General features: G+C 37.1%; 1 protein-coding gene and 1 long non-coding RNA gene across 8 annotated transcripts in view; one reads left to right on the plus strand and one right to left on the minus strand.

The window, feature by feature from the left end:
- Window positions 1-17184, plus strand: part of LOC133630295 (uncharacterized) — a 35745-nt gene extending 18561 nt beyond the window's left edge. Inside the window, exons 3-5 of one of the 5 annotated variants that reach the window (XR_009821220.1) lie at window positions 7339-7394; window positions 7468-7533; window positions 14955-17184. This is a non-coding gene — a long non-coding RNA (uncharacterized LOC133630295). The remainder of the gene's footprint in view (window positions 1-7338; window positions 7395-7467; window positions 7534-14954) is intronic. The other 4 variants (XR_009821221.1, XR_009821222.1, XR_009821219.1 and 1 more) reach the window with 4 other exon arrangements.
- The window catches only part of palmdb (palmdelphin b), a 60485-nt gene that overhangs the window by 8072 nt on the left and 28323 nt on the right, over window positions 1-24090 (minus strand). Inside the window, exons 5-8 of one of the 3 annotated variants that reach the window (XM_062021835.1) lie at window positions 22961-23075; window positions 20401-20425; window positions 17781-17927; window positions 8832-10086 (exon numbers count right to left, since the gene is read on the minus strand). In XM_062021835.1, the coding sequence (XP_061877819.1) occupies window positions 9191-10086; window positions 17781-17927; window positions 20401-20425; window positions 22961-23075 (1183 nt within the window). In that variant the 3' untranslated portion in view covers window positions 8832-9190. Of the gene's footprint in view, window positions 1-7280; window positions 7377-8831; window positions 10087-17780; window positions 17928-20400; window positions 20426-22960; window positions 23076-24090 lie in introns of those variants that run through there. The other 2 variants (XM_062021832.1, XM_062021834.1) reach the window with 2 other exon arrangements.

Here is a 24090-nt window from a genome sequence, read left to right on the forward strand (position 1 = left end):
TTAACAATGTAACACAAGCGTAACGTTACAAAAATATCAACAATGTATCACTGGCGTAACATTACATAAATATTAACAATGTAACCCTGGCGTAATGTTACATAAATATTAACAATGGAACACTAGTGTAACGTTACATAAATATCAACAATGTAACACTGGCGTAGCGTTACATAAATATCAACAATGCAACCCTGTCGTAACGTTACATAAATATCAACAATGTATCACTGGCGTAACATTACATAAATATTAACAATGTAACCCTGGCGTAACGTTACATAAATATTAACAATGTAACACTGGCGTAATGTTACATAAATATCAACAATGTAACACTGGCGTAACGTTACATAAATATCAACAATGTAACACTGGCGTAGCATTACATAAATATCAACAATGCAACCCTGTCGTAACGTTACATAAATATCAACAATGTATCACTGGCGTAACGTTACATAAATATTAACAATGTAACCCTGGTGTAACGTTACATAAATATTAACAATGTAACACTGGCGTAATGTTACATAAATATTAACAATGTAACACTGGCGTAACGTTACATAAATATCAACAATGTAACCCTGAGGTGACGTTACATAAATATCAACAATGTATCACTGGCGTAACATTACATAAATATTAACAATGTAACACTGGCGTAATGTTACATAAATATTAACAATGTAACACTAGCGTAACGTTACATAAATATCAACAATGTAACACTAGCGTAACGTTACATAAATATTAACAATGTAACACTGGCGTAATGTTACATAAATATTAACAATGTAACACTGGCGTAACGTTACATAAATATCAACAATGTAACCCTGAGGTGACGTTACATAAATATCAACAATGTATCACTGGCGTAACATTACATAAATATTAACAATGTAACCCTGGCGTAATGTTACATAAATATTAACAATGTAACACTAGCGTAACGTTACATAAATATCAACAATGTAACACTGCTGTAACATTACATAAATATCAACAATGTAACACTGGCGTAATGTTACATAAATATTAACAATGTAACCCTGAGGTGATGTTACATAAATATCAACAATGTAACACTGGCGTAACGTTACATAAATATCAACAATGTAACCCTGAGGTGATGTTACATAAATATCAACAATGTAACACTGGCGTAACGTTACATAAATATCAACAATGCAACCCTGTCGTAACGTTACATAAATATCAACAATGTATCACTGGCGTAACGTTACATAAATATTAACAATGTAACACTAGCGTAATGTTACATAAATATCAACAATGTAACACTGCCGTAATGTTACATAAATATTAACAATGTAACACTGGCGTAACGTTACATAAATATCAACAATGTAACCCTGAGGTGATGTTACATAAATATCAACAATGTAACACTGGCGTAACGTTACATAAATATCAACAATGTAACACTGGCGTAACGTTACATAAATATCAACAATGTAACACTGCCGTAATGTTACATAAATATTAACAATGTAACACTGGCGTAACGTTACATAAATATCAACAATGTAACCCTGAGGTGATGTTACATAAATATCAACAATGTAACACTGGCGTAACGTTACATAAATATCAACAATGCAACCCTGTCGTAACGTTACATAAATATCAACAATGTATCACTGGCGTAACGTTACATAAATATTAACAATGTAACCCTGGTGTAACGTTACATAAATATTAACAATGTAACACTGGCGTAATGTTACATAAATATTAACAATGTAACACTGGCGTAATGTTACATAAATATTAACAATGTAACACTGGCGTAATGTTACATAAATATTAACAATGTAACACTGGCGTAATGTTACATAAATATTAACAACAGTATTCATCCAGTCATTTGGCTGCAAGTCTTGCAGATACAATAACAAGCTTTCAGTGACACACACACACACACACACACACACACACACACACACACACACACACACACACACACACACACACACACACACACACACACACCACCTTCAAGGACATGTGCATGTAACAGACTGGGCGCCATGGCAACCGTGAGCGGTGACACTTGTCAGCTGCCGCCTCCTCCTCCATCGCCCACTCAGAGAGTCGTCAGTGACTGAGTGAGGACTAACTCTGTCTTCTTCTACTTTCCCCAAAAGTCTACCTCAAATATTCCCAGCTGAATCCCTGCAGCCTCGCACTGAAAACTCCAACATAGAACATAGAACCTGCAGTTTGGGATCTTCTACCTCCACACTTTATTTCTCTAGCACATCTGAACAACACAAAAGTGCTGCACAACAATATTACAAACTACATTCAAATATTATCCTTAGCTCCACCAATGACTGAATGAAAATATATACAACCAATATAAAAACAAATATGATGTGTGTACATGTCAACTATTGGATGCTTGGAAGGTCAGAATCGGGTAAAAAATGGTAGAACTATGAATACGTCCATTTTATTTGAATTACCTAGAAATTTGGGAATTTGGGTAATTTTTGCAAATACATGCAAAACAACAATTGTCCTGGGTGTTGGAGTTTTTCAAAACGGTTGGAAAAAGTTGACGTAGTAACAGTTTGTAATTTAAATGGGTATTTCGGAATCCCTGGAATTTTGGGAAAACTGGGAATTTGTACAAAAAGTAAAAAAGGTAGTTTTGTTGTCCCAATTAAGAAGAATGTTTTGAAGTTGAAATTGACAAAAAATGTGGACTGTGAAAACTTTTCCAGGAAGAAGTGAAAAGAGGGCTTTGGAAAGTCTGGAAATTCTGGGAATTACTGGAATTATTTTGGAAATTGTAAAAGAGTAGTTTGGTTGTCCAGGGTGAGAGGAGTGTGCGGGTGTTGGAACAGATGAGAAATGTGGGATATGGAGAGCTTTGTATATCCACCATTCATTGTCAATAAGGGGGGAAATGACCAACCATTCCGGGAAAACTGGGAATTTTGGGAAAGGGACAACGTGTGTTGTGTTGGACATATGTGGAAAGCAGTGTGGGTGGATGCTTGGAAGGTCAGAATCGGGTAAAAAAAAAATGGTAGAACTATGAATACGTCCATTTTATTAGAATTTCCTGGAAATTTTGGAATTTAGGGAATTTTTGAAAATACATGTAAATTGTCAATTGCAATTGTCCTGCAAGATATGAATGAGTTGGTGTTGGAGTTTTTCAAAACGGTTGGAAAAAGTTGACGTAGTAACAGTTTGTAATTTAATTGGGTATTTTGGGAGAACTGGGAATTTGTACAAAAAACTAAAAAAGGTAGTTTTGTTGTCCCAATTAAGAAGAATGTTTTGAAGGTGGAATGGTCAAAGACAGTTGAAAAATGTGGACTCTGTAAACTTTCCAGGAAGAAGTGAAAAGAGGGCTTTGGAAAGTCGGGAAATTCTGGGAATTCCTGGAATTATTTTGGAAATTGTAAAAGAGTAGTTAGATTGTCCAGGGTGAGAGGAGTGTGCGGGTGTTGCAACAGATGAGAAATGTGGGATATGGAGAGCTTTGTATATCCACCATTCATTGTCGATAAGGGGGGAAATTACTGGAAATTCTGGGAAATTTTGGGAAAGGGACAACAAGTGTTGTGTTCTACATGTGTGGAGAGCAGTGTGGGTGGATGCTTGGAAGGTCAGAATCGGGTAAAAAAAAAATGGTGCAAAATTTGAAGAAATGTGGTTATTGTATCTTAATGCTTCCGTCCCATGCGTCCATGAAACTCAAAGTGGTTCTAAGGAACACAGTTATTCCATGAAACTCAAAGTAGTTCTAAGGAACACAGTTATTCCATGAAACTCAAAGTAGTTCTAAGGAACACAGTTATTCCATGAACCTCAAAGTGGTTCTAAGGAACACAGTTATTCCAAGAAACTCAAAGTGGTTCTAAGGAACACAGTTATTCCATGAACCTCAAAGTGGTTCTAAGGAACACAGTTATTCCAAGAAACTCAAAGTGGTTCTAAGGAACACAGTTATTCCAAGAAACTCAAAGTGGTTCTAAGGAACACAGTTATTCCAAGAAACTCAAAGTGGTTCTAAGGAACACAGTTATTCCAAGAAACTCAAAGTGGTTCTAAGGAACACAGTTATTCCAAGAAACTCAAAGTGGTTCTAAGGAACACAGTTATTCCATGAAACTCAAAGTAGTTCTAAGGAACACAGTTATTCCATGAAACTCAAAGTGGTTCTAAGGAACACAGTTATTCCAAGAAACTCAAAGTGGTTCTAAGGAACACAGTTATTCCATGAAACTCAAAGTGGTTCTAAGGAACACAGTTATGCCATGAAACTCAAAGTGGTTCTAAGGAACACAGTTATTCCATGAAACTCAAAGTGGTTCTAAGGAATACAGTTATTCCATGAAACTCAAAGTGGTTCTAAGGAACACAGTTATTCCATGAAACTCAAAGTGGTTCTAAGGAACACAGTTATTTCATGAAACTCAAAGTGGTTCTAAGGAATACAGTTATTCCATGAAACGCAAAGTGGTTCTAAGGAATACAGTTATTCCATGAAACTCAAAGTGGTTCTAAGGAACACAGTTATTCCATGAAACTCAAAGTGGTTCTAAGGAATACAGTTATTCCATGAAACTCAAAGTGGTTCTAAGGAACACAGTTATTCCATGAAACTCAAAGTGGTTCTAAGGAATACAGTTATTCCATGAAACTCAAAGTGGTTCTAAGGAACACAGTTATTCCATGAAACTCAAAGTGGTTCTAAGGAACACAGTTATTCCATGAAACTCAAAGTGGTTCTAAGGAATACAGTTATTCCACGACTCTCAGAGTTTGAAATAATCTAGGAATCATTCCATGAAACATTGATTTATCTCATGAAATACTGAATTATTCCACATGTCAAGGCTTTATTCCAATAACAATTATATGAAAGACTGAGTCATTACACTTGATTAAAGTACAGTGTTTTATTTCACAATAGTCAAACACAGTGTTACTGTTCAAACTGTGTGTAATGTTAGAGTGGCCAACAAATGTGACATGTCTTTGTTTAATCAAACCTCTGTCTTGTTTTTAATGAATACTTAGGCCTACTGGTGTTGGTCATTATAGGAGTATGTGGAGAACCAAGTGTTTTCTAAAGTGCTAATTGGTGGAATAACCTTTGAGAGCCAGTCAAATGAAACTAAGTCATTGCATATAACATGGAGTTATTCCATGAAACACTGAGTTATCCCATGTAACATGGAGTTATTCCATGAAACACTGAGTTATCCCATGTAACATGGAGTTATTCCATGAAACACTGAGTTATCCCATGTAACATGGAGTTATTCCATGAAACACTGAGTTATTCCATGCAACATGGGGTTATTCCATGAAACATTCTAAGAAACACTGAGTTATTCCATATAAAAAGGTGTTATTCCATGTGAAACAGGCCATTAAAGACTGAGTTATTCCATATAAAAAGGTGTTATTCCATGTGAAACAGGCCATTAAAGATTGAGTTATTCCATATAACATGAAGTTATTCCATGAAACATTCCATAAAACAGAGTTATTCCACATAACATGGGGGTATTCCATGTGAAACACTGAATTATTCCATATAACATGTGTTATTCCATGAAATATTCTAAGAAAAAGTTATTCCATGTAACATTGAGTTATTCTATTAAGTATTCCATTAAACACTGAGATATTCCATGTAACGTTGAGTTCTTACATTAAACATTCTATTAAAAACTATGAAACAATGAGTTATTCCATATTACATGGAGGTATTCCATGAAACACAATGAAACAATAAGTTATTCCATATAAGAGAGTTATTCCATGGAACACTATGAAACAATGAGTTATTCCATATAACGGAGTTATTCCATGAAACACTATGAAACAATGACTTAATCCATATTACATGCAGTTATTCAATGAAACACTATGAAACAATGAGTTATTCCATGAAACATTCTAAGAAACAATGATTTATTCCATATAACATGTAGTCATTCCAAGAAATATTCTAAGAAAGAATGGGTTATTCCATATAACATGAAGTTATTCCATGAAATATTCTAAGAAAGAATGGGTTATTCCATATAACATGAAGTTATTCCATGAAATATTCTAAGAAAGAATGGGTTATTCTATATAACATGAAGTTATTCCATGAAATATTCTAAGAAAGAATGGGTTATTCCATATAACATGAAGTTATTCCATGAAATATTCTAAGAAAGAATGGGTTATTCCATATAACATGAAGTTATTCCATGAAATATTCTAAGAAAGTAAGAAAGGATGGGTTATTCCATATAACATGGAGTTATTCCATGAAACATTCTAAGAAACAATGATTTATTCCATATAACATGCAGTCATTCCATGAAATATTCTAAGAAAGAATGGGTTATTCCATATAACATGTAGTCATTCCATGAAATATTCTAAGAAAGAATGGGTTATTGCATATAACATGAAGTTATTCCATTAAATATTCTAAGAAAGAATGGGTTATTCCATATAACATGGAGTTATTCCATTAAACATTCTAAGAAACAATGATTTATTCCATATAACATGCAGTCATTCCATGGAATATTCTAAGAAAGAATGGGTTATTCCATATAACATGAAGTTATTCCATGAAATATTCTAAGAAAGAATGGGTTATTGCATATAACATGAAGTTATTCCATGAAATATTCTAAGAAAGAATGGGTTATTGCATATAAGATGAAGTTATTCCATGAAATGTTCTAAGAAAGAATGGGTTATTCCATATAACATGAAGTTATTCCATGAAATATTCTAAGAAAGAATGGGTTATTCCATATAACATGAAGTTATTCCATGAAATATTCTAAGAAAGAATGGGTTATTGCATATAAGATGAAGTTATTCCATGAAATATTCTAAGAAAGAATGGGTTATTGCATATTACATGAAGTTATTCCATGAAATATTCTAAGAAAGAATGGGTTATTCCATATAACATGAAGTTATTCCATGAAATATTCTAAGAAAGAATGGGTTATTCCATATAACATGGAGTTATTCCATGAAGCAATGATGTATTCCATATAACATGGAGTTATTCCATGAAAGACTGAGTTATTCCATATAAAACATTGCCCTGACAGAATGCATGTGTCCCATGCACTGCGTGAGCGTACATGATGATGATGATGATGATGACGGTGATGAGGATGATGAAGAAGATGCATATTTGGCGTGATGGCAGAAGAAGAAGAAGAAGAAGAAGGAGAATAAGTTTAGCGAGGACGTACCTGAGAGGCAGCACATCACACACACACACACACACTGTGTTCTGTGTTCTGTTCCTAGGAACACTAACACGTCTGCCTGGATGCTGCGCTCTGATTGGACGGCCAAGAAAGGAGGTGAGACAAAGGCGACCAATAGTGGCGCTCGCACACCAGGAAGTGACCATCTTATTCCACATTCCTCTCGCAGCACTCACAGTGTTTGGGAAAGGTGATACAGCATCTATGAAGAGCAGGTGACATCTATGAAGAGCAGGTGACATGTATGAAGAGCAGGTGACATGTATGAAGAGCAGGTGACATCTATGAAGAGCAGGTGACATCTATGAAGAGCAGGTGACATGTATGAAGAGCAGGTGACATGTATGAAGAGCAGGTGACATGTATGAAGGTGAAGAGCAGGTGACATGTATGAAGAGCAGGTGACATGTATGAAGAGCAGGTGACATGTATGAAGAGCAGGTGACATGTATGAAGAGCAGGTGACATGTATGAAGGTGAAGAGCAGGTGACATGTATGAAGAGCAGGTGACATGTATGAAGAGCAGGTGACATGTATGAAGGTGAAGAGCAGGTGACATGTATGAAGGTGAAGAGCAGGTGACATGTATGAAGAGCAGGTGACATGTATGAAGAGCAGGTGACATGTATGAAGAGCAGGTGACATGTATGAAGAGCAGGTGATTGTGACAAAAAGACACATTTTCCCCTCAATGATCACATGAATATATTTCATCCAGCCTGCGTGAACAAGTGCACTTTTCATGTAATCTCCTTCACAACTCCTCAGTAGAACACAAAGACATTTTTTTCATCATTCTAAGTAGAAAACATGTTTGTAATGCTCTTACCCTGGGTACATAAATGTTAAATACATGTATTCCAGGTAGTGTACTACATTACCCACAAAGCATAGCGCCGCAGACAGGAACAGGAAGTAGGTCTGAGCTACGCTCGGACACAAATTGGATTGGCCCAAATGTGCGCGTAAATTGCGAGGGTTGATTAAATAAATGTGCAAGAATTGCCAGGATGGCGACATCCACTGCTTGTAATACTTTGTTAGCCAGTACCTCTTCAGGAAGTACCACCATGATAACATAGTAGTGCAGTAGGCCCAAATGTTCATTAAAAACCAAGCAGAGGTTTTACTTAACAAGTTTATTTCATATGTTTGTCCACTGTTACATTACACACAGTGCACAAACATCAACAATGATACTCCATATACATAGTCATAATAGTCCATATACAGTACATATTCATGATACTCCATATACAGTACATACTTATGATACTCCTTATACAGTACATATTCATGATAGTCCATACACAGTATATATATACAGACTTCTTTGGTGTACCACTAGGTGGAGCCATCTGTGATACATTGTCAATAATAGCAGTCCCCAATAAAAATGGTTACAAAGGATTTAAAGGTGGTCCAACAGTTTCCACTACTTTGAAGTTTTCTTGCTACTACTTCATGTAGTAGTTGTTGTAGTAGTAGTAGTAGTAGTAGTTATGGTGGTGGTAGTAGTAGTAGTAGTAACAGTAGTAGTAGTAGTGGTAGTAGTAGTAGGATTTATCTCCTGTTTGTTGACGGACTCACTGATCACATGTGAGTTGACTTGTGAGCTGACTTGTGTGTGAAAGTGGGCCTGTGGAGACCTGAATGACTTCCTGGTCTGTCCAGGACTTGGGTGGTGGTAGTAGCAGTAGTAGGAGGAGGATTTAACTCCTGTTTGTTGACGGACTCACTGATCACATGTGAGTTGACTTGTGAGCTGACTTGTGTGTGAAAGTGGGCCTGCGGAGACCTGAATGACTTCCTGGTCTGTCCAGGACTTGGGTGGTGGTAGTAGTAGTAGTAGTAGTAGGATTTAACTCCTGTTTGTTGACGGACTCACTGATCACATGTGAGTTGACTTGTGAGCTGACTTGTGTGTGAAAGTGGGCCTGTGGAGACCTGAATGACTTCCTGGTCCATCCAGGACTTGGGTGGTAGATCTGCACCAGACCACGGGACCTTTCAACCAGTCTTGCGGTGGGAACACCTTGCTCTTGTACCCGTCCGGATGGTACGACAGGAACTCCCCGTTCTGTTCAGTCCTCACGTCGTCCTCGTCCTTGTTTTCGTCCTCGTCCTCGCTGTTTCCCACAACCACCAGCTCAGCCTGGAAGTCTTGGTCTTCCTCATCCAGGGCGTCCTGGTAGCCCATAAAGACCATGGTGACAGGGGGACAACCCTGCTCGTCTGAGCTGTCCGCCAATGAGAGAACCTCACATTTCTGCCTGTGCCCGTCCATGTCTGCAGGCTTCTCTTCGGACCGGACTTTGACTGAGACCACAACCGCTCGGTTCTGAGTGCTTGTACTTGCGTTGTGAAGATCTGGTTCAGTTTGGACGCTACTCTGAGACGAGGTCTCCTGAAGTTTGAATGTCTGGTTTTGGAAAGTCACTTCCGCTACTTCTGGGCTACGTTGGCAAGGTAAGATCTTCTGCAAAGACTTTGGCTGGAGTGTCTTTGGTCTGGCAGAGGAGTAGACCGGCCGGTGGTACTGGACTTCACTGGGCACCTTGTCATCTGCCGCCTGGCGGAGGAGCTCCTCTGCCTGCTGGGTGGTCATTCCACCGTCCACTTCAACCTGGACGCTCGGGTTCACAGCAAATATAGATTTGCGGCCGTCGTCGTACACCTTTAAGCCCCGCCCCTTGATGCTTTCTGGGGTAATGGTGGCTGTGGAGACCACCTGACATGTCCCGGTCCTGGCATCCCGCTCCACACTGATCTCCATGGCAAAGGTAGCTGCAAGGTACAGAAGAGGTCTTCAGACTGGAGCAGAATCCTCCTCTTTTTAAAGCAACAACAAAGCAGCAACAAGACCTTGAAAACTTGTTGATTTAAGTCCTGACCTCAAGTAACTCCAACATTACCTTGAAATTACCTGCTTTTTCACCACCTTTAACCAATGTTGGCTTTTGACCTTGATTTGACATTGAAATGTGATCCAAGGTTACGCACCAACTTTGTGTCAGTTTACAAACACAACTACAACTACACACCAGTCAAGTTGTCACCTTGTGTAAAATGGTAAATAAAAAGAGAATACAACAAATCCTTTTCAACTTATATTTAATTGAGTAGACTGCAAAGACAAGATATTTCATGTTCACACTGAGAAACTTTGTTCTTTTTTGCAAATATTAGCTCATTTGGAATTTGATGCCTGCAACATGTTTCCAAAAAGCTGGCACAAGTGGCAAAAAAGAGTGATAAAGTTGAGAGATGCTCATCAAAGACTTATTTGGAACATCCCACAGGTGAACAGGCTAATTGGGAAAAGGTGGGTGCCATGATTGGGTATAAAAGTAGATTCCATGAAATGCTCAGTCGTTCACAAACAAGGACGGGGCGAGGGTCACCACTTTGTCAACAAATGCCTGAGCAAATTGTTTAGGAACAACATTTCTCAACAAGGAATTGAGGGATTTCACCATCTACGCTCCGTAATATCATCAAAGGGTTGAGAGAATGTGGAGAAATCACTGCAGGTAAGCCATGATATTACACACCTTGGATCCCTCTGGCGCTACTGCATCAAAAAGCCACATCTTAGCTTATATTATATTAAAAAATAGCTAATGAATTGAGGCAGAGCCCAATAGAAGCCACCTTTAACATTCTAAAACTGTGCCAGAAAATACTAGGAATCAACCCAATGACATGTGTCAATCAACCGCTTTGGTACAATCCTAATATCATCATTAATAAAAATGTGGTTAAATGGACAACATGGAAAGACAGAGGTATTACTAAACCTCATCATATCATTAATAAAAACGCTTTTAAACCGTTCGATGATTTAGTTGATCAATATAATGTACCCAGAAATAATTTTTTAAATGTTATCTCTTTAAAAGACGCTGTAAATAAATGCATATCCTCTGAAAGTATGTCTTTAAATAGCCATGAACTGGAAGATGCACTTTTTAATCAAGATACATTTCAGAAATTAATTAAACTATTTTATGGAATAATAAATGAACACCACACTAGAAATGCAAATGATACATGTGTTCGGAAATGGATGATGGACTTAAACATTTTAGATGAAAGAGACATATCATGGAATGATATTTTGAAAAATGCCAATAAGCCCTTTAGAAGCATTAAAGATAAGCTGACTCAATTTAAGATCTTGAATAGATTGTATTTGTTCTCAGCTGTTTAAAATTGCTGTAGTAGATAGCAAGTTATGTATGAAGTGAGGCAACTCTTGTTCATTTATTGTGGGAATGTCAGAGAATAAAAGAGTTATGGCTGAAAACAACAAAAGAAGCAATCACATTCCTTAATATAAACATCCCAGTGACACTGCAAACTTGTATTCTTGGGCATCTACATCAATTTAGTAACGTGTCATCAAAGAGTAAAAATGCATTTCTTTCAATATGCATAATAACAAAAAGGGTAATATTTAAAAAATGGATGGATGTTGATAGTCCAACTCATACTGACTGGTACACACACATAATACACACTGACTGGTATACACACATAATACATACTGACTGGTACACACACATAATACATACTGACTGGTATACACACATAATACATACTGACTGGTATACACACATAATACATACTGACTGGTACACACACATAATACATACTGACTGGTACACACACATAATACATACTGACTGGTATACACACATAATACATACTGACTGGTATACACACATAATACATACTGACTGGTATACACACATAATACATACTGACTGGTATACACACATAATACATACTGACTGGTATACACACATAATACATACTGACTGGTATACACACATAATACATACTGACTGGTATACACACATAATACATACTGACTGGTATACACACATAATACATACTGACTGGTATACACACATCATACATACTGACTGGTACACACACACATAATACATACTGACTGGTACACACACATAATACATACTGACTGGTACACACACATAATACATACTGACTGGTATACACACATAATACATACTGACTGGTATACACACATAATACATACTGACTGGTATACACACATAATACATACTGACTGGTATACACACATAATACATACTGACTGGTATACACACATAATACATACTGACTGGTACACACACATAATACATACTGACTGGTACACACATAATACATACTGACTGGTATACACACATAATACATACTGACTGGTACACACACATAATACATACTGACTGGTACACACATAATACATATTGACTGGTATACACACATAATACATACTGACTGGTACACACACATAATACATACTGACTGGTACACACATAATACATATTGACTGGTATACACACATAATACATACTGACTGGTACACACACATAATACATACTGACTGGTATACACACATAATACATACTGACTGGTACACACACATAATACATACTGACTGGTACACACATAATACATATTGACTGGTATACACACATAATACATACTGACTGGTACACACACATCATACACACTGACTGGTATACACAAGCTATGGCGATGATATCAGTAGAACAAACTGCATTTAGTTGAGATAATAATGAGTCATATATTGGAATATAAGTTCCATTATTTAAATTAGTTTCAACTATTAAATAAACCAAAATATGACTTATTATATCTTTGTGTAAAATATTGGACACAGTGTGTTGTCAAGCTTATGAGATGTGATGCAACTGTGACACTATTGTTCTTTTCTCATTTTTATTTTTTTTATTAATGTTTGTAATGATAATATCAACGAGTGTTTTTTAATCACTGCCATTTTGAAATTGTTACTAATATTGATGCTGTTGTCGATAATGTTCATTTTTGTCTCACTACTTTTAGATTGTTCCGTGTCGTGTTTGTGTGTCCTCAATTGCTCTCAATTGTTCTGTTTGTTGTTGTTCTTAGTGTTGCTGGGACCGGTTTGGTTTTTGGAACTGTATTGCATTGTTGTAGTATTGTTGTGTATTGTTTTGTTGATTGATTAATTAAAAAAAATAAAAATAAATAAATACATTTTTTTAAAAGCCACATCAGTGTGTAAAGGATATCACCACATGGGCTCAGGAACACTTCAGAAAACCACTGTCAGTAACTACAGTCGGTCGCTACATCTATAAGTGCAAGTTAAAACTCTACTATGCAAAGCCACAGCCATTTATCAACAACACCCAGAAACGCTTCGCTGGGCCCGAGCTCATCTAAGATGGACTGATGCAAAGTGGAAAAGTCTTCTGTGGTCTGACGAGTCCACATTTCAAATTGTTTTTGGAAACTGTGGATCAAAGAGGAAAAGAAGCATGGGGACTTTTCTAGGGTGAAAGTGTAGAAGGCAGCATGTGTGATGGTATGGGGGTGTATTAGTGGTCAAGACATGTTCTAGGGTGAAAGTGTAAAAGGTGTGATGGTATGGGGGTGTATTAGTAGTCAAGACATGTTCTAGGGTGAAAGTGTAAGAGGCAGCATGTGTGATGGTATGGGGGTGTATTAGTGGCCAAGACATGTTCTAGGGTGAAAGTGTAAAAGGTGTGATGGTATGGGGGTGTATTAGTGGTCAAGACATGTTCTAGGGTGAAAGTGTAAGAGGCAGCATGTGTGATGGTATGGGGGTGTATTAGTGGTCAAGACATGTTCTAGGGTGAAAGTGTAAAAGGCGTGATGGTATGGGGGTGTATTAGTGGTCAAGACATGTTCTAGGGTGAAAGTGTAAAAGGCAGCATGTGTGATGGTATGGGGGTGTATTAGTGGTCAAGACATGTTCTAGGGTGAAAGTGTAAAAGGTGTGATGGTATGGGGGTGTATTAGTAGTCAAGACATGTTCTAGGGTGAAAGTGTAAAAGGCAGCATGTGTGATGGTATGGGGGTGTATTAGTGGTCAAGACATGTTCTAGGGTGAAAGTGTAAAAGGCAGCATGTGTGATGGTATGGGGGTGTATTAGTGGTCAAGACATGGGTAACTTACACATCTGTGAAGGCACCATTAATGCTGAAAGGTACATACAGCTTTTGGAGCAACATATGTTGTTACCATGGACGCCCCTGCTTATTTCAGCAAGACAATGCCAAGCCACGTGTTACATCAAGGTGGCTTCATAGTAAAAGAGTGCGGGTACTAGACTGGCCTGCCTGTAGTCCAGACATTGAAGATGTGTGGCAGCTAAAATATGAGAAGGAACAACTTAAGCTGTACATCAAGCAAGAATGGGAAAGAATTCCACTTCCAAAATGTGTCTCCTCACTTCCCAAACCTTTACTGAGTGTTGTTAAAAGGAAAGGCCATGTAACACAGTGGTAAAAATTGCTTTTTTGACATGTGTTGCTGCCATTAAATTCTAACTTCATGACTATTTGCAAAAAAGAAGAAAGTTTCTCAGTGTGAACATGAAATATCTTGTCTTTGCAGTCTATTCAATTGAATATAAGTTGAAAAGGATTTGTTGTATTCTCTTTTTATTTAGCTTTTACACAACCTGACAACTTCACTGCTTGTGTACTTTGCCAGGTTGTTTATGAGTCAGGTCAAAACAACATGATGTGTAAGCAACATGGTTTCAATGTCTAGAGCAGTGGTTCTTAACCTGGGTTCGATGGGTTCCTAGGGCTTCGGCAAGTCGGCTTCAGGGGTTCGGCGGAGCCTCCGCTGCAAAGGTCAATAAACACCAGACTCATCGTGTGTCACACCGCGGTGAGGAGAGTCTTGTCTTGGTTTTCTGTCTTGTGATTTGCATGTATTATTTTGAAAAGCAACTCCTCTTGTTTCAGATCACGGGCCCTTCCTCTTGTGTCACCAGTCTGACGTCATCCCTGACCCTTGATTGTCTCCACCTGTATCCCATTACCCTCATGTTCCATATAAGCCCATCCCTCTCCTTGTTCTGTGCCAGATTGTCTCGATCCTTCGTGCCTGTCTTGCATCCTAGTTCATGTTCTTGTCTTGCATCCTAGTTCATGTTCTTGTCTTGCCTCGTCCCACGACCACGTTTGTTTACCCAGAGTTTTTCAAGCTGTCATTTGGAGTTAACCTTTTCCTCCCTTAGAGCGACTTTTCTTATTTAACCTTTTTCAACCGCAGTGGTGAGTTATGATTTTTCTTTAATTATTTCCTTCCTCAAAGTTTGAGTGATTTTTGTTTATATAAATGTTAGAATAATTGTGAGAGTAGTAAGTTTTGATAGTCCTTTATTTCTTCCTCCGTTTGGAGCGCTTTTTGTTCAAGTTTTTTATAGCAGATTCGTTGCTAGTTATATTTGTCTTATTTTTGTCTATTCGTCCGTTGGAGTGATTTTTTGGTTCTTTCCCTTTTTTGGAAAAGTTTTTTGATATCATAGAACCTCATAGTGATAATACCACCTTAACATTTGACAACCAAACAATTACACAATTACGCAAGGCGACTCGGTAAAGAATCTGGGTATTATCTTCCACCCAACTCTCTCGTTTGAGTCACACATTAAGAGTGTTACTAAAACAACTCTCTCCTTTGAGTCGCACATTAAGAGTGTTACTAAAACAACTCTCTCCTTTGAGTCACACATTAAGAGTGTTACTAAAACAACTCTCTCGTTTGAGTCACACATTAAGAGTGTTACTAAAACAACTCTCTCCTTTGAGTCACACATTAAGAGTGTTACTAAAACAACTCTCTCCTTTGAGTCACACATTAAGAGTGTTACTAAAACGGCCTTCTTTCATCTCCGTAATATCGCTAAAATTCGTTCCATCTTGTCCACTAGCGACGCTGAGATCATTATTCATGCGTTCGTTACGTCTCGTCTCGATTACTGTAACGTATTATTTTGGGGTCTCCCTATGTCTAGCATTAAAAGATTACAGTTGGTACAAAATGCGGCTGCAAGGCTTTTGACAAAAACAAGAAAGTTTGATCATATTACGCCTATACTGTATATACCTTTATATACATATATACATACATATATATACCTATACTGGCTCACCTGCACTGGCTTCCTGTGCACTTAAGATGCGACTTTAAGGTTTTACTACTTACGTATAAAATATTACACGGTTTAGCTCCAGCCTATCTCGCCGATTGTATTGTACCATATGTCCCGACAAGAAATCTGCCTTCAAAGAACTCCGGCTTATTAGTGATTCCCAGAGCCAAAAAAAAGTCTGCGGGCTATAGAGCGTTTTCTATTCGGGCTCCAGTACTCTGGAATGCCCTCCCGGTAACAGTTAGAGATGCTACCTCAGTAGAAGCATTTAAGTCCCATCTTAAAACTCATTTGTATAATCTAGCCTTTAAATAGACCCCCCCTTTTTTAGACCAGTTGATCTGCCGTTTCTTTTCTTCTCTCCTCTTCTCCCCTGTCCCTTGCGAGGGGGAGTTGCATAGGTCCGGTGGCCATGGATGAAGTGCTGGCTGTCCAGAGCCGGGACCCCGGGTGGACCACTAGCCTGTGCATCGGTTGGGGACATCTCTGCGCTGCTGACCCGTCTCCGCTCGGGATGGTTTCCTGTTGGCCCCGCTGTGGACTGGACTCCCGCTGATGTGTTGGATCCACTGTGGACTGGACTTTCACAATGTTATGTCAGACCCACTCGACATCCGTTGCTTTCGGTCTCCCCCTAAAGGGGGGGGGGGGGGGTTACCCACATATGCGGTCCTCTCCAAGGTTTCTCATAGTCATTCACCGACGTCCCACTGGGGTGAGTTTTTCCTTGCCTGTATGTGGGCTCTGTACCGAGGATGTCGTTGTGGCTTGTACAGCCCTTTGAGACACTTGTGATTTAGGGCTATATAAATAAACATTGATTGATTGATTGATTGTATGTTTTCTGCTCTGGAGGTTAAGCGTTATTTTCAAAATAAAAGCCTTATTTAGAACCTCCCCTCTCTGCATCTGAGTCCCTTCATTCGCCCAAGCCTGACATCGTGTAAATAAAACTTCTCCCTATCGGCGTATCGTGGATACCCCCAAACAATGTTCCCTCTAATTTTCCATGAGCAAACGCAAGAACTCCTTCAGCGGAGCACATATGAGCGACGTCAGATGTGCACACTGTGGCCACACCTGCAGCACACCTGTCCCAAACCTGACTAAATACCAAGTTACATGTTTTATTATTATTATCAAATGACAGCATGGGATTTGTACACCTTTCCGATATTGCATTTAGTTCCCACTAAAACCTTCACATGTTGCACAATGAGATGTAAACTTGGGATCATGTGTACAACGTTCTGTTTGTAACACATAGTATTTCTTTAATATAATAACATACTTTAATGATTACTATTTATGAATTAAGATTAAATTAAGAAAAAAATGTTTTATTTTACAAGGGTTGGGTGAATGTGCGTATGAAACTGCTGGGCTTCAGTGCCTCCAACAAGGTTAAGAAGCACTGCTCTAGTGGCTGCTGGGAACCAAACAGAAGCTGTGGATTATTGCTGTTGGTACCTAGTTGTTCTTCTTCAGGACTTGGTGGAGGTGTGTCAGGACTTGGTGGAGGTGTGTCAGGACTTGGTGGAGGTGTGTCAGGACTTGGTGGAGGTGTGTCAGGACCTGGAGGTGTCAGGTACACTCGGCCACAAGTGTTTGTCACATCTGAGAAGGAAACAAAGCGCTTTGAAAAACAAACAATAGAAGAAGTCACGTATTGTAATATTGATGTTGGCGTGTATGACATCATCACATGTATGACATCATCACATGTATGACATCATCACATCACTTTATGACTTCCTTGTTAAAAATGATGTTTAATGGGTTTGTACATAATTACATTTAGTTACATATTACATTTTATTTGGTTACAAACTATAGTTTATATCACACTGTGTTACACTTTATTACATTATATATATTATATAATGCTAAAATTACTTCTTTTTTTTTAAAACAAATTCCTTTTGACTGTACATGACATTTAGTTACAAATGACATTTAGTTACAAATGATATTTTACATGATATTTTGTTACAAATAAAACTTTTAACTGCCAATAATGTTGCACACTATATTTTGTTGAAGCCACATTGAGTTACAAATGACATTTAATGAGAAATGAAAGTATTACATTTATTATATGACGTAATGTTGACATTACGTCGACACATGTCACTCATGACATGACGTCACACTGAAGTACATCAATATATGCATGCTCACATTCATCATAATACAAACATTGAAGTGTTTATGATGATTATTTTGAGATCTTTAAATAGATCTTGAATTGAATTCATTATTTGACATAACATTGAAGTCAATATTTATTGTCAAGTTGCAACAAACAAAGCCTTTGCTGTCATGAACACACTTAATATTCCAGCTTTTATGTGTTATAGCAGCTCATATTTGGAACTCATACAACACTGAGTAAACAACACTAATATGACACTTTATGTTCTATTACTGCCTTTTACTGCATGTTTATGACTTGGATGATGCTCACACATGGTTAAGGAATACAATCATGCTGTATAGAATAATAGCATTAATTGACATTTAGTGCATGTTTATGACTTGGATGATGCTCACACATGGTTAAAGGCCTACTGAAAGCCACTACTAGCGACCACGCAGTCTGATAGTTTATATATCAATGATGAAATCTTAACATTGCAACACATGCCAATACGGCCGGGTTAACTTATAAAGTGACATTTTAAATTTGCCGCTAAACTTCCGGTTGGAAACGCCTCTGAGGATGACGTATGCGCGTGACGTAGACCGGCGAACACGGGTATGCCTTCCACATTGAAGCCAATACGAAAAAGCTCTGTTTTCATTTCATAATTCCACGTGATTCTGGACATCTGTGTTGGTGAATCTGTTGCAATCATGTTCATTGCATTATGGAGAAGGAAGCTGAGCAAGCAAAGAAGAAAGTTGTCGGTGCGAAATGGACGTATTTTTTGAACGTAGTCAGCAACAACAGTACACTTCTTTGTTTACATTCCCGAAAGATGCAGTCAAGATGGAAGAACTCGGATAACAGAGACTCTAACCAGGAGGACTTTTGACTTGGATACACAGACGCCTGTAGAGAACTGGGACAACACAGACTCTTACCAGGATTACTTTGATTTGGATGACAAAGACGCAGACGTGCTACTGTGAGTATGCAGCTTTGGCTTCTAAACATTTGATCGCTTGACCGTATGTGCGCAACTTTTTTTTGCATATGTACGTAACTTTTTAAAAATATATAAGCTTTATGAACCTTGGGTTAGGTGAACGGTCTTTTGGGCTGAGTGATTGTGTGTGTTGATCAGGTGTTTGAATTGTATTGGCGTGTTCTATGGAGCTAGGAGCTAGCAGAGGAGCTAGGAGCTAGCATAACAAACACGTAGGTGTTTTTATGCAGGATTAATTTGTGGCATATTAAATATAAGCCTGGTTGTGTTGTGGCTAATAGAGTATATATATGTCTTGTGTTTATTTACTGTTGTAGTCATTCCCAGCTGAATATCAGGTCACTCTCACAGCATCTTCCCTATCTGAATAGCTTCAACTCCCCACTAGTCCTTCACTTGCACTTTACTCATCCACAAATCTTTCATCCTCGCTCAAATTAATGGGGAAATTGTCGCTTTCTCGGTCCGAATCTCTCTCACTTCATGCGGCCATCATTGTAAACAATAGGGAACTTTGCGTATATGTTCAACTGACTACGTCACGCTACTTCCGGTAGGGGCAAGCCTTTTTTTATCAGATACCAAAAGTTGCAATCTTTATCGTCGTTGTTCTATACTAAATCCTTTCAGCAAAAATATGGCAATATCGCGAAATGATCAAGTATGACACATAGAATAGATCTGCTATCCCCGTTTAAATAAAAACAATTCATTTCAGTAGGCCTTTAAGGAATACAATCATGCTGTAATAATAGCATTAATTGACAGTTACTGCATGTTTATGACTTGGATGTTGCTCACACATGGTTAAGGAATACAATCATGCTGTATAGAATAATAGCATTAAACACAGAGGTAGTAATATTTAAATACTGCATGGTATTACTTTGTTAATAATGACAATATCTCAGAGTATGAGAAGAAAGACATGGACTTACCCGTGTGGACGTCTGCTTTGAGCTCCTACATTTAAAGACACAGTGGTGCGATATCAAAGTGGTATCCCACTTTTCTAGTACTTAGTATCCACTTGTGTAGTACTTAGTATCCACTTGTGTAGTACTTCTTGCCCAGTCATTAGTTGTCAGCTCCTCATCTTCAAAACCAGGCGTCAGTGAGTCACTCGCCACTTCACGCCCACGCCGCACAACACCCGCATGCTAACGCTGCTAGCGGGAGGACAAATGCTGCGATACTTGGTGTTGTACTCACACTACTTCAAACATGTTGATGTGTGTTTATGTGAGGACGAACTGAAACCTTGCAGGAATCTTCAAAGGCACAATTCATGTTGGAATATTGATGATGAAGAACATGACGTAAAAATGGCTGAAATGCCCATGTGCTAACATGTTAGCAAGGTAGCATCAGGTAGAAAAATATAATACTTGGTGTATTCTGCAAAATTTGCTAAAAATAACAAATAAATAAAAAACATGCTAATAATAGCATGTTAGCAGTTAGCATACTGGCCAGATAACATTAGGTAAAATATATGAATCTAAAGGAACATGTTAGCAAGATAGCATCAGGTAGCAAAATATATTACTCTTTGGTGTATTCTGCAAAATGTGCTTAAAAACATGCTAATGTTAGCATGTTAACAGTTAGCATGCTGGCAAGATAACATTATAATGTTATCTTGCCAGCATGCTAACTGTTAACATGCTAACATTAGATAAAATATATGAGTCTAAAAGGTATATACTGAAGAAACATGTTAGCAAGATAGCATCAAGTAGCAAAATATATTACTCTTTGGTGTATTCTGCCAAATGTGCTTAAAAAAACATGCTAATGTTAGCATGTTAACAGTTAGCATATTGGCAAGATAACATTAGGTAAAATATATGAATCTAAAAGGTATATACTGAAGAAACGTGTTAGCAAGATAGCATCAAGGAGCAAAATATATTACTCTTTGGTGTATTCTGCAAAATGTGTTTAAAAAAACATGCTAATGTTAGCATGTTAACAGTTAGCATATTGGCAAGATAACATTAGGTAAAATATATGAATCTAAAAGGTACTAAGAAACATGTTAGCAAGATAGCATTAAGTAGCAAAATATATCCCTCTTTGGTGTGTTCTGCAAAATGTGCTTAAAAAAACATGCTAATGTTAGCATGTTAAGTTAGCATGCTGGCAAGATAACATTAGGTAAAATATATTAATCTAAAAGGTATATACTGAAGAAACATGTTAGCAAGATAGCATCAAGTAGCAAAATATATCCCTCTTTGGTGTATTCTGCAAAATGTGCTTAAAAAAACATGCTAATGATAGCATGTTAAGTTAGCATGCTGGCAAGATAACATTAGGTAAAATATATGAATCTAAAAGGTACTAAGAAACATGTTAGCAAGATAGCATCAAGTAGCAAAATATATCCCTCTTTGGTGTATTCTGCAAAATGTGCTTAAAAAAACATGCTAATGTTAGCATGTTAACAGTTAGCATATTGGCAAGATAACATTAGGTAAAATATATGAATCTAAAAGGTACTAAGAAACATGTTAGCAAGATAGCATTAAGTAGCAAAATATATCCCTCTTTGGTGTATTCTGCAAAATATGCTTAAAAAAAACATGCTAATGTTAGCATGTTAGCAATTAGCATACTGGCAAGATAACATTAGGTAAAATATATGAATCTAAAAGGTATATACTGAAGAAACATGTTAGCAAGATAGCGTAAAGTAGCAAAATATATCCCTCTTTGGTGTATTCTGCAAAATATGCTTAAAAAAACATGCTAATCTTAGCATGTTAAACAGTTAGCATATTGGCAAGATAACATTAGGTAAAATATATGAATCTAAAAGGTACTAAGAAACATGTTAGCAAGATAGCGTAAAGTAGCAAAATATATCCCTCTTTGGTGTATTCTGCAAAATGTGCTTAAAAAAACATGCTAATGATAGCATGTTAAGTTAGCATGCTGGCAAGATAACATTAGGTAAAATATATGAATCTAAATGGTATGTACTGAAGAAACATGTTAGCAAGATAGCATCAAGTAGCAAAATATATCCCTCTTTGGTGTATTCTGCAAAATGTGCTTAAAAAAACATGCTAATGATAGCATGTTAAGTTAGCATGCTGGCAAGATAACATTAGGTAAAATATATGAATCTAAAAGGTACTAAGAAACATGTTAGCAAGATAGCATCAAGTAGCAAAATATATTATTCTTTGATGTATTCTGCAAAATGTGCTTAAAAAAACATGCTAATGATAGCATGTTAAGTTAGCATGCTGGCAAGATAACATTAGGTAAAATATATGAATCTAAAAGGTACTAAGAAACATGTTAGCAAGATAGCATCAAGTAGCAAAATATATTATTCTTTGATGTATTCTGCAAAATTTGCTTAAAAAAACATGCTAATGTTAGCATGTTAACAGTTAGCATACCAGCAAGAAAACATTATATAAAATATATGAATGTAAAAGGTATGTACCTAAGAAACATGTTAGCGAGAATCTTTCACCCTACCCTGATGATGTCCTGGGCAGTCCTCTCCACCTCTTTTAGTCTCTTCAGCACAAAGTCCTCTTTGGTGGAGATGTTGAGCTCCTCCGCTTCTAAGGCCTCCATCTCCTTCTCCATCCTGCTCAGCAAAACAGCACTTTAGCAACCAATTAGCACATCTTCTTTACACTTCCACTTTAGCAACCAATTAGCACATCTTCTTTACACTTCCACTTTAGCAACCAATTAGCACATCGTGTTTACACTTCTTGCTCAAAAAAGTACAACTTGACATTTTTGCTGGAAATGTTGTGTGAATTCTGAAGAAGCTACGATGTTAGCAGTTAGCAGGCCGGCTAGGTAAGTACCAAGAAATACCAGCAAAATAAGCTAAAAAAAAGCAAGCTAGCATGCTAACAGTACTATGCCAACGCTAACAGTTAGCATTAGTGAGATAGCAAAATATATGACACTGAGGTGAGCGAGCACGCTCATTACATAAGTCAGAAAAATGTCAATAGTGATTAATATCGACCGATATATTAATAATATTTAAACAATTACTACATAACAAAAATTCCTTTCCATAGTTAAATAATAATAATTCATGTTACACAGACGTTACTTCCTGCCATTAAACCTGCAGAAGATACTTCTTCTCTATGTTGACTTTTTCACACTTTGCACTCATTTCTTACACTTTATGAAGCATTTCTTACATATTCATGATTTTTAAAAGAGTATTGTTAAATGATTTTAATATTTTGTTGACCAGTCCTATACTAGTAGACCTACTAATATTATGATAACAATAATGATGTCATATTATGATTTAAGGACTTCTTCACATTACTCAATAAAATCTATTTTTGCAAGCCAATAATGGGCAAACATGTAATACTCTTATAAAGTCATGTTTAATAAACATGTAATACTCTTATAAAGTCATGTCTAATAAACATGTAATACTCTTATAAAGTCATGTCTAATAAACATGTAATACTCTTATAAAGTCATGTCTAATAAACATGTAATACTCTTATAAAGTCATGTCTAATAAACATGTAATACTCTTATAAAGTCATGTCTAATAAACATGTAATACTCTTATAAAGTCATGTCTAATAAACATGTAATACTCTTATAAAGTCATG

Source organism: Entelurus aequoreus, linkage group LG15 (assembly GCF_033978785.1).
Source record: "Entelurus aequoreus isolate RoL-2023_Sb linkage group LG15, RoL_Eaeq_v1.1, whole genome shotgun sequence".
Lineage (NCBI taxonomy): Eukaryota > Metazoa > Chordata > Actinopteri > Syngnathiformes > Syngnathidae > Entelurus > Entelurus aequoreus.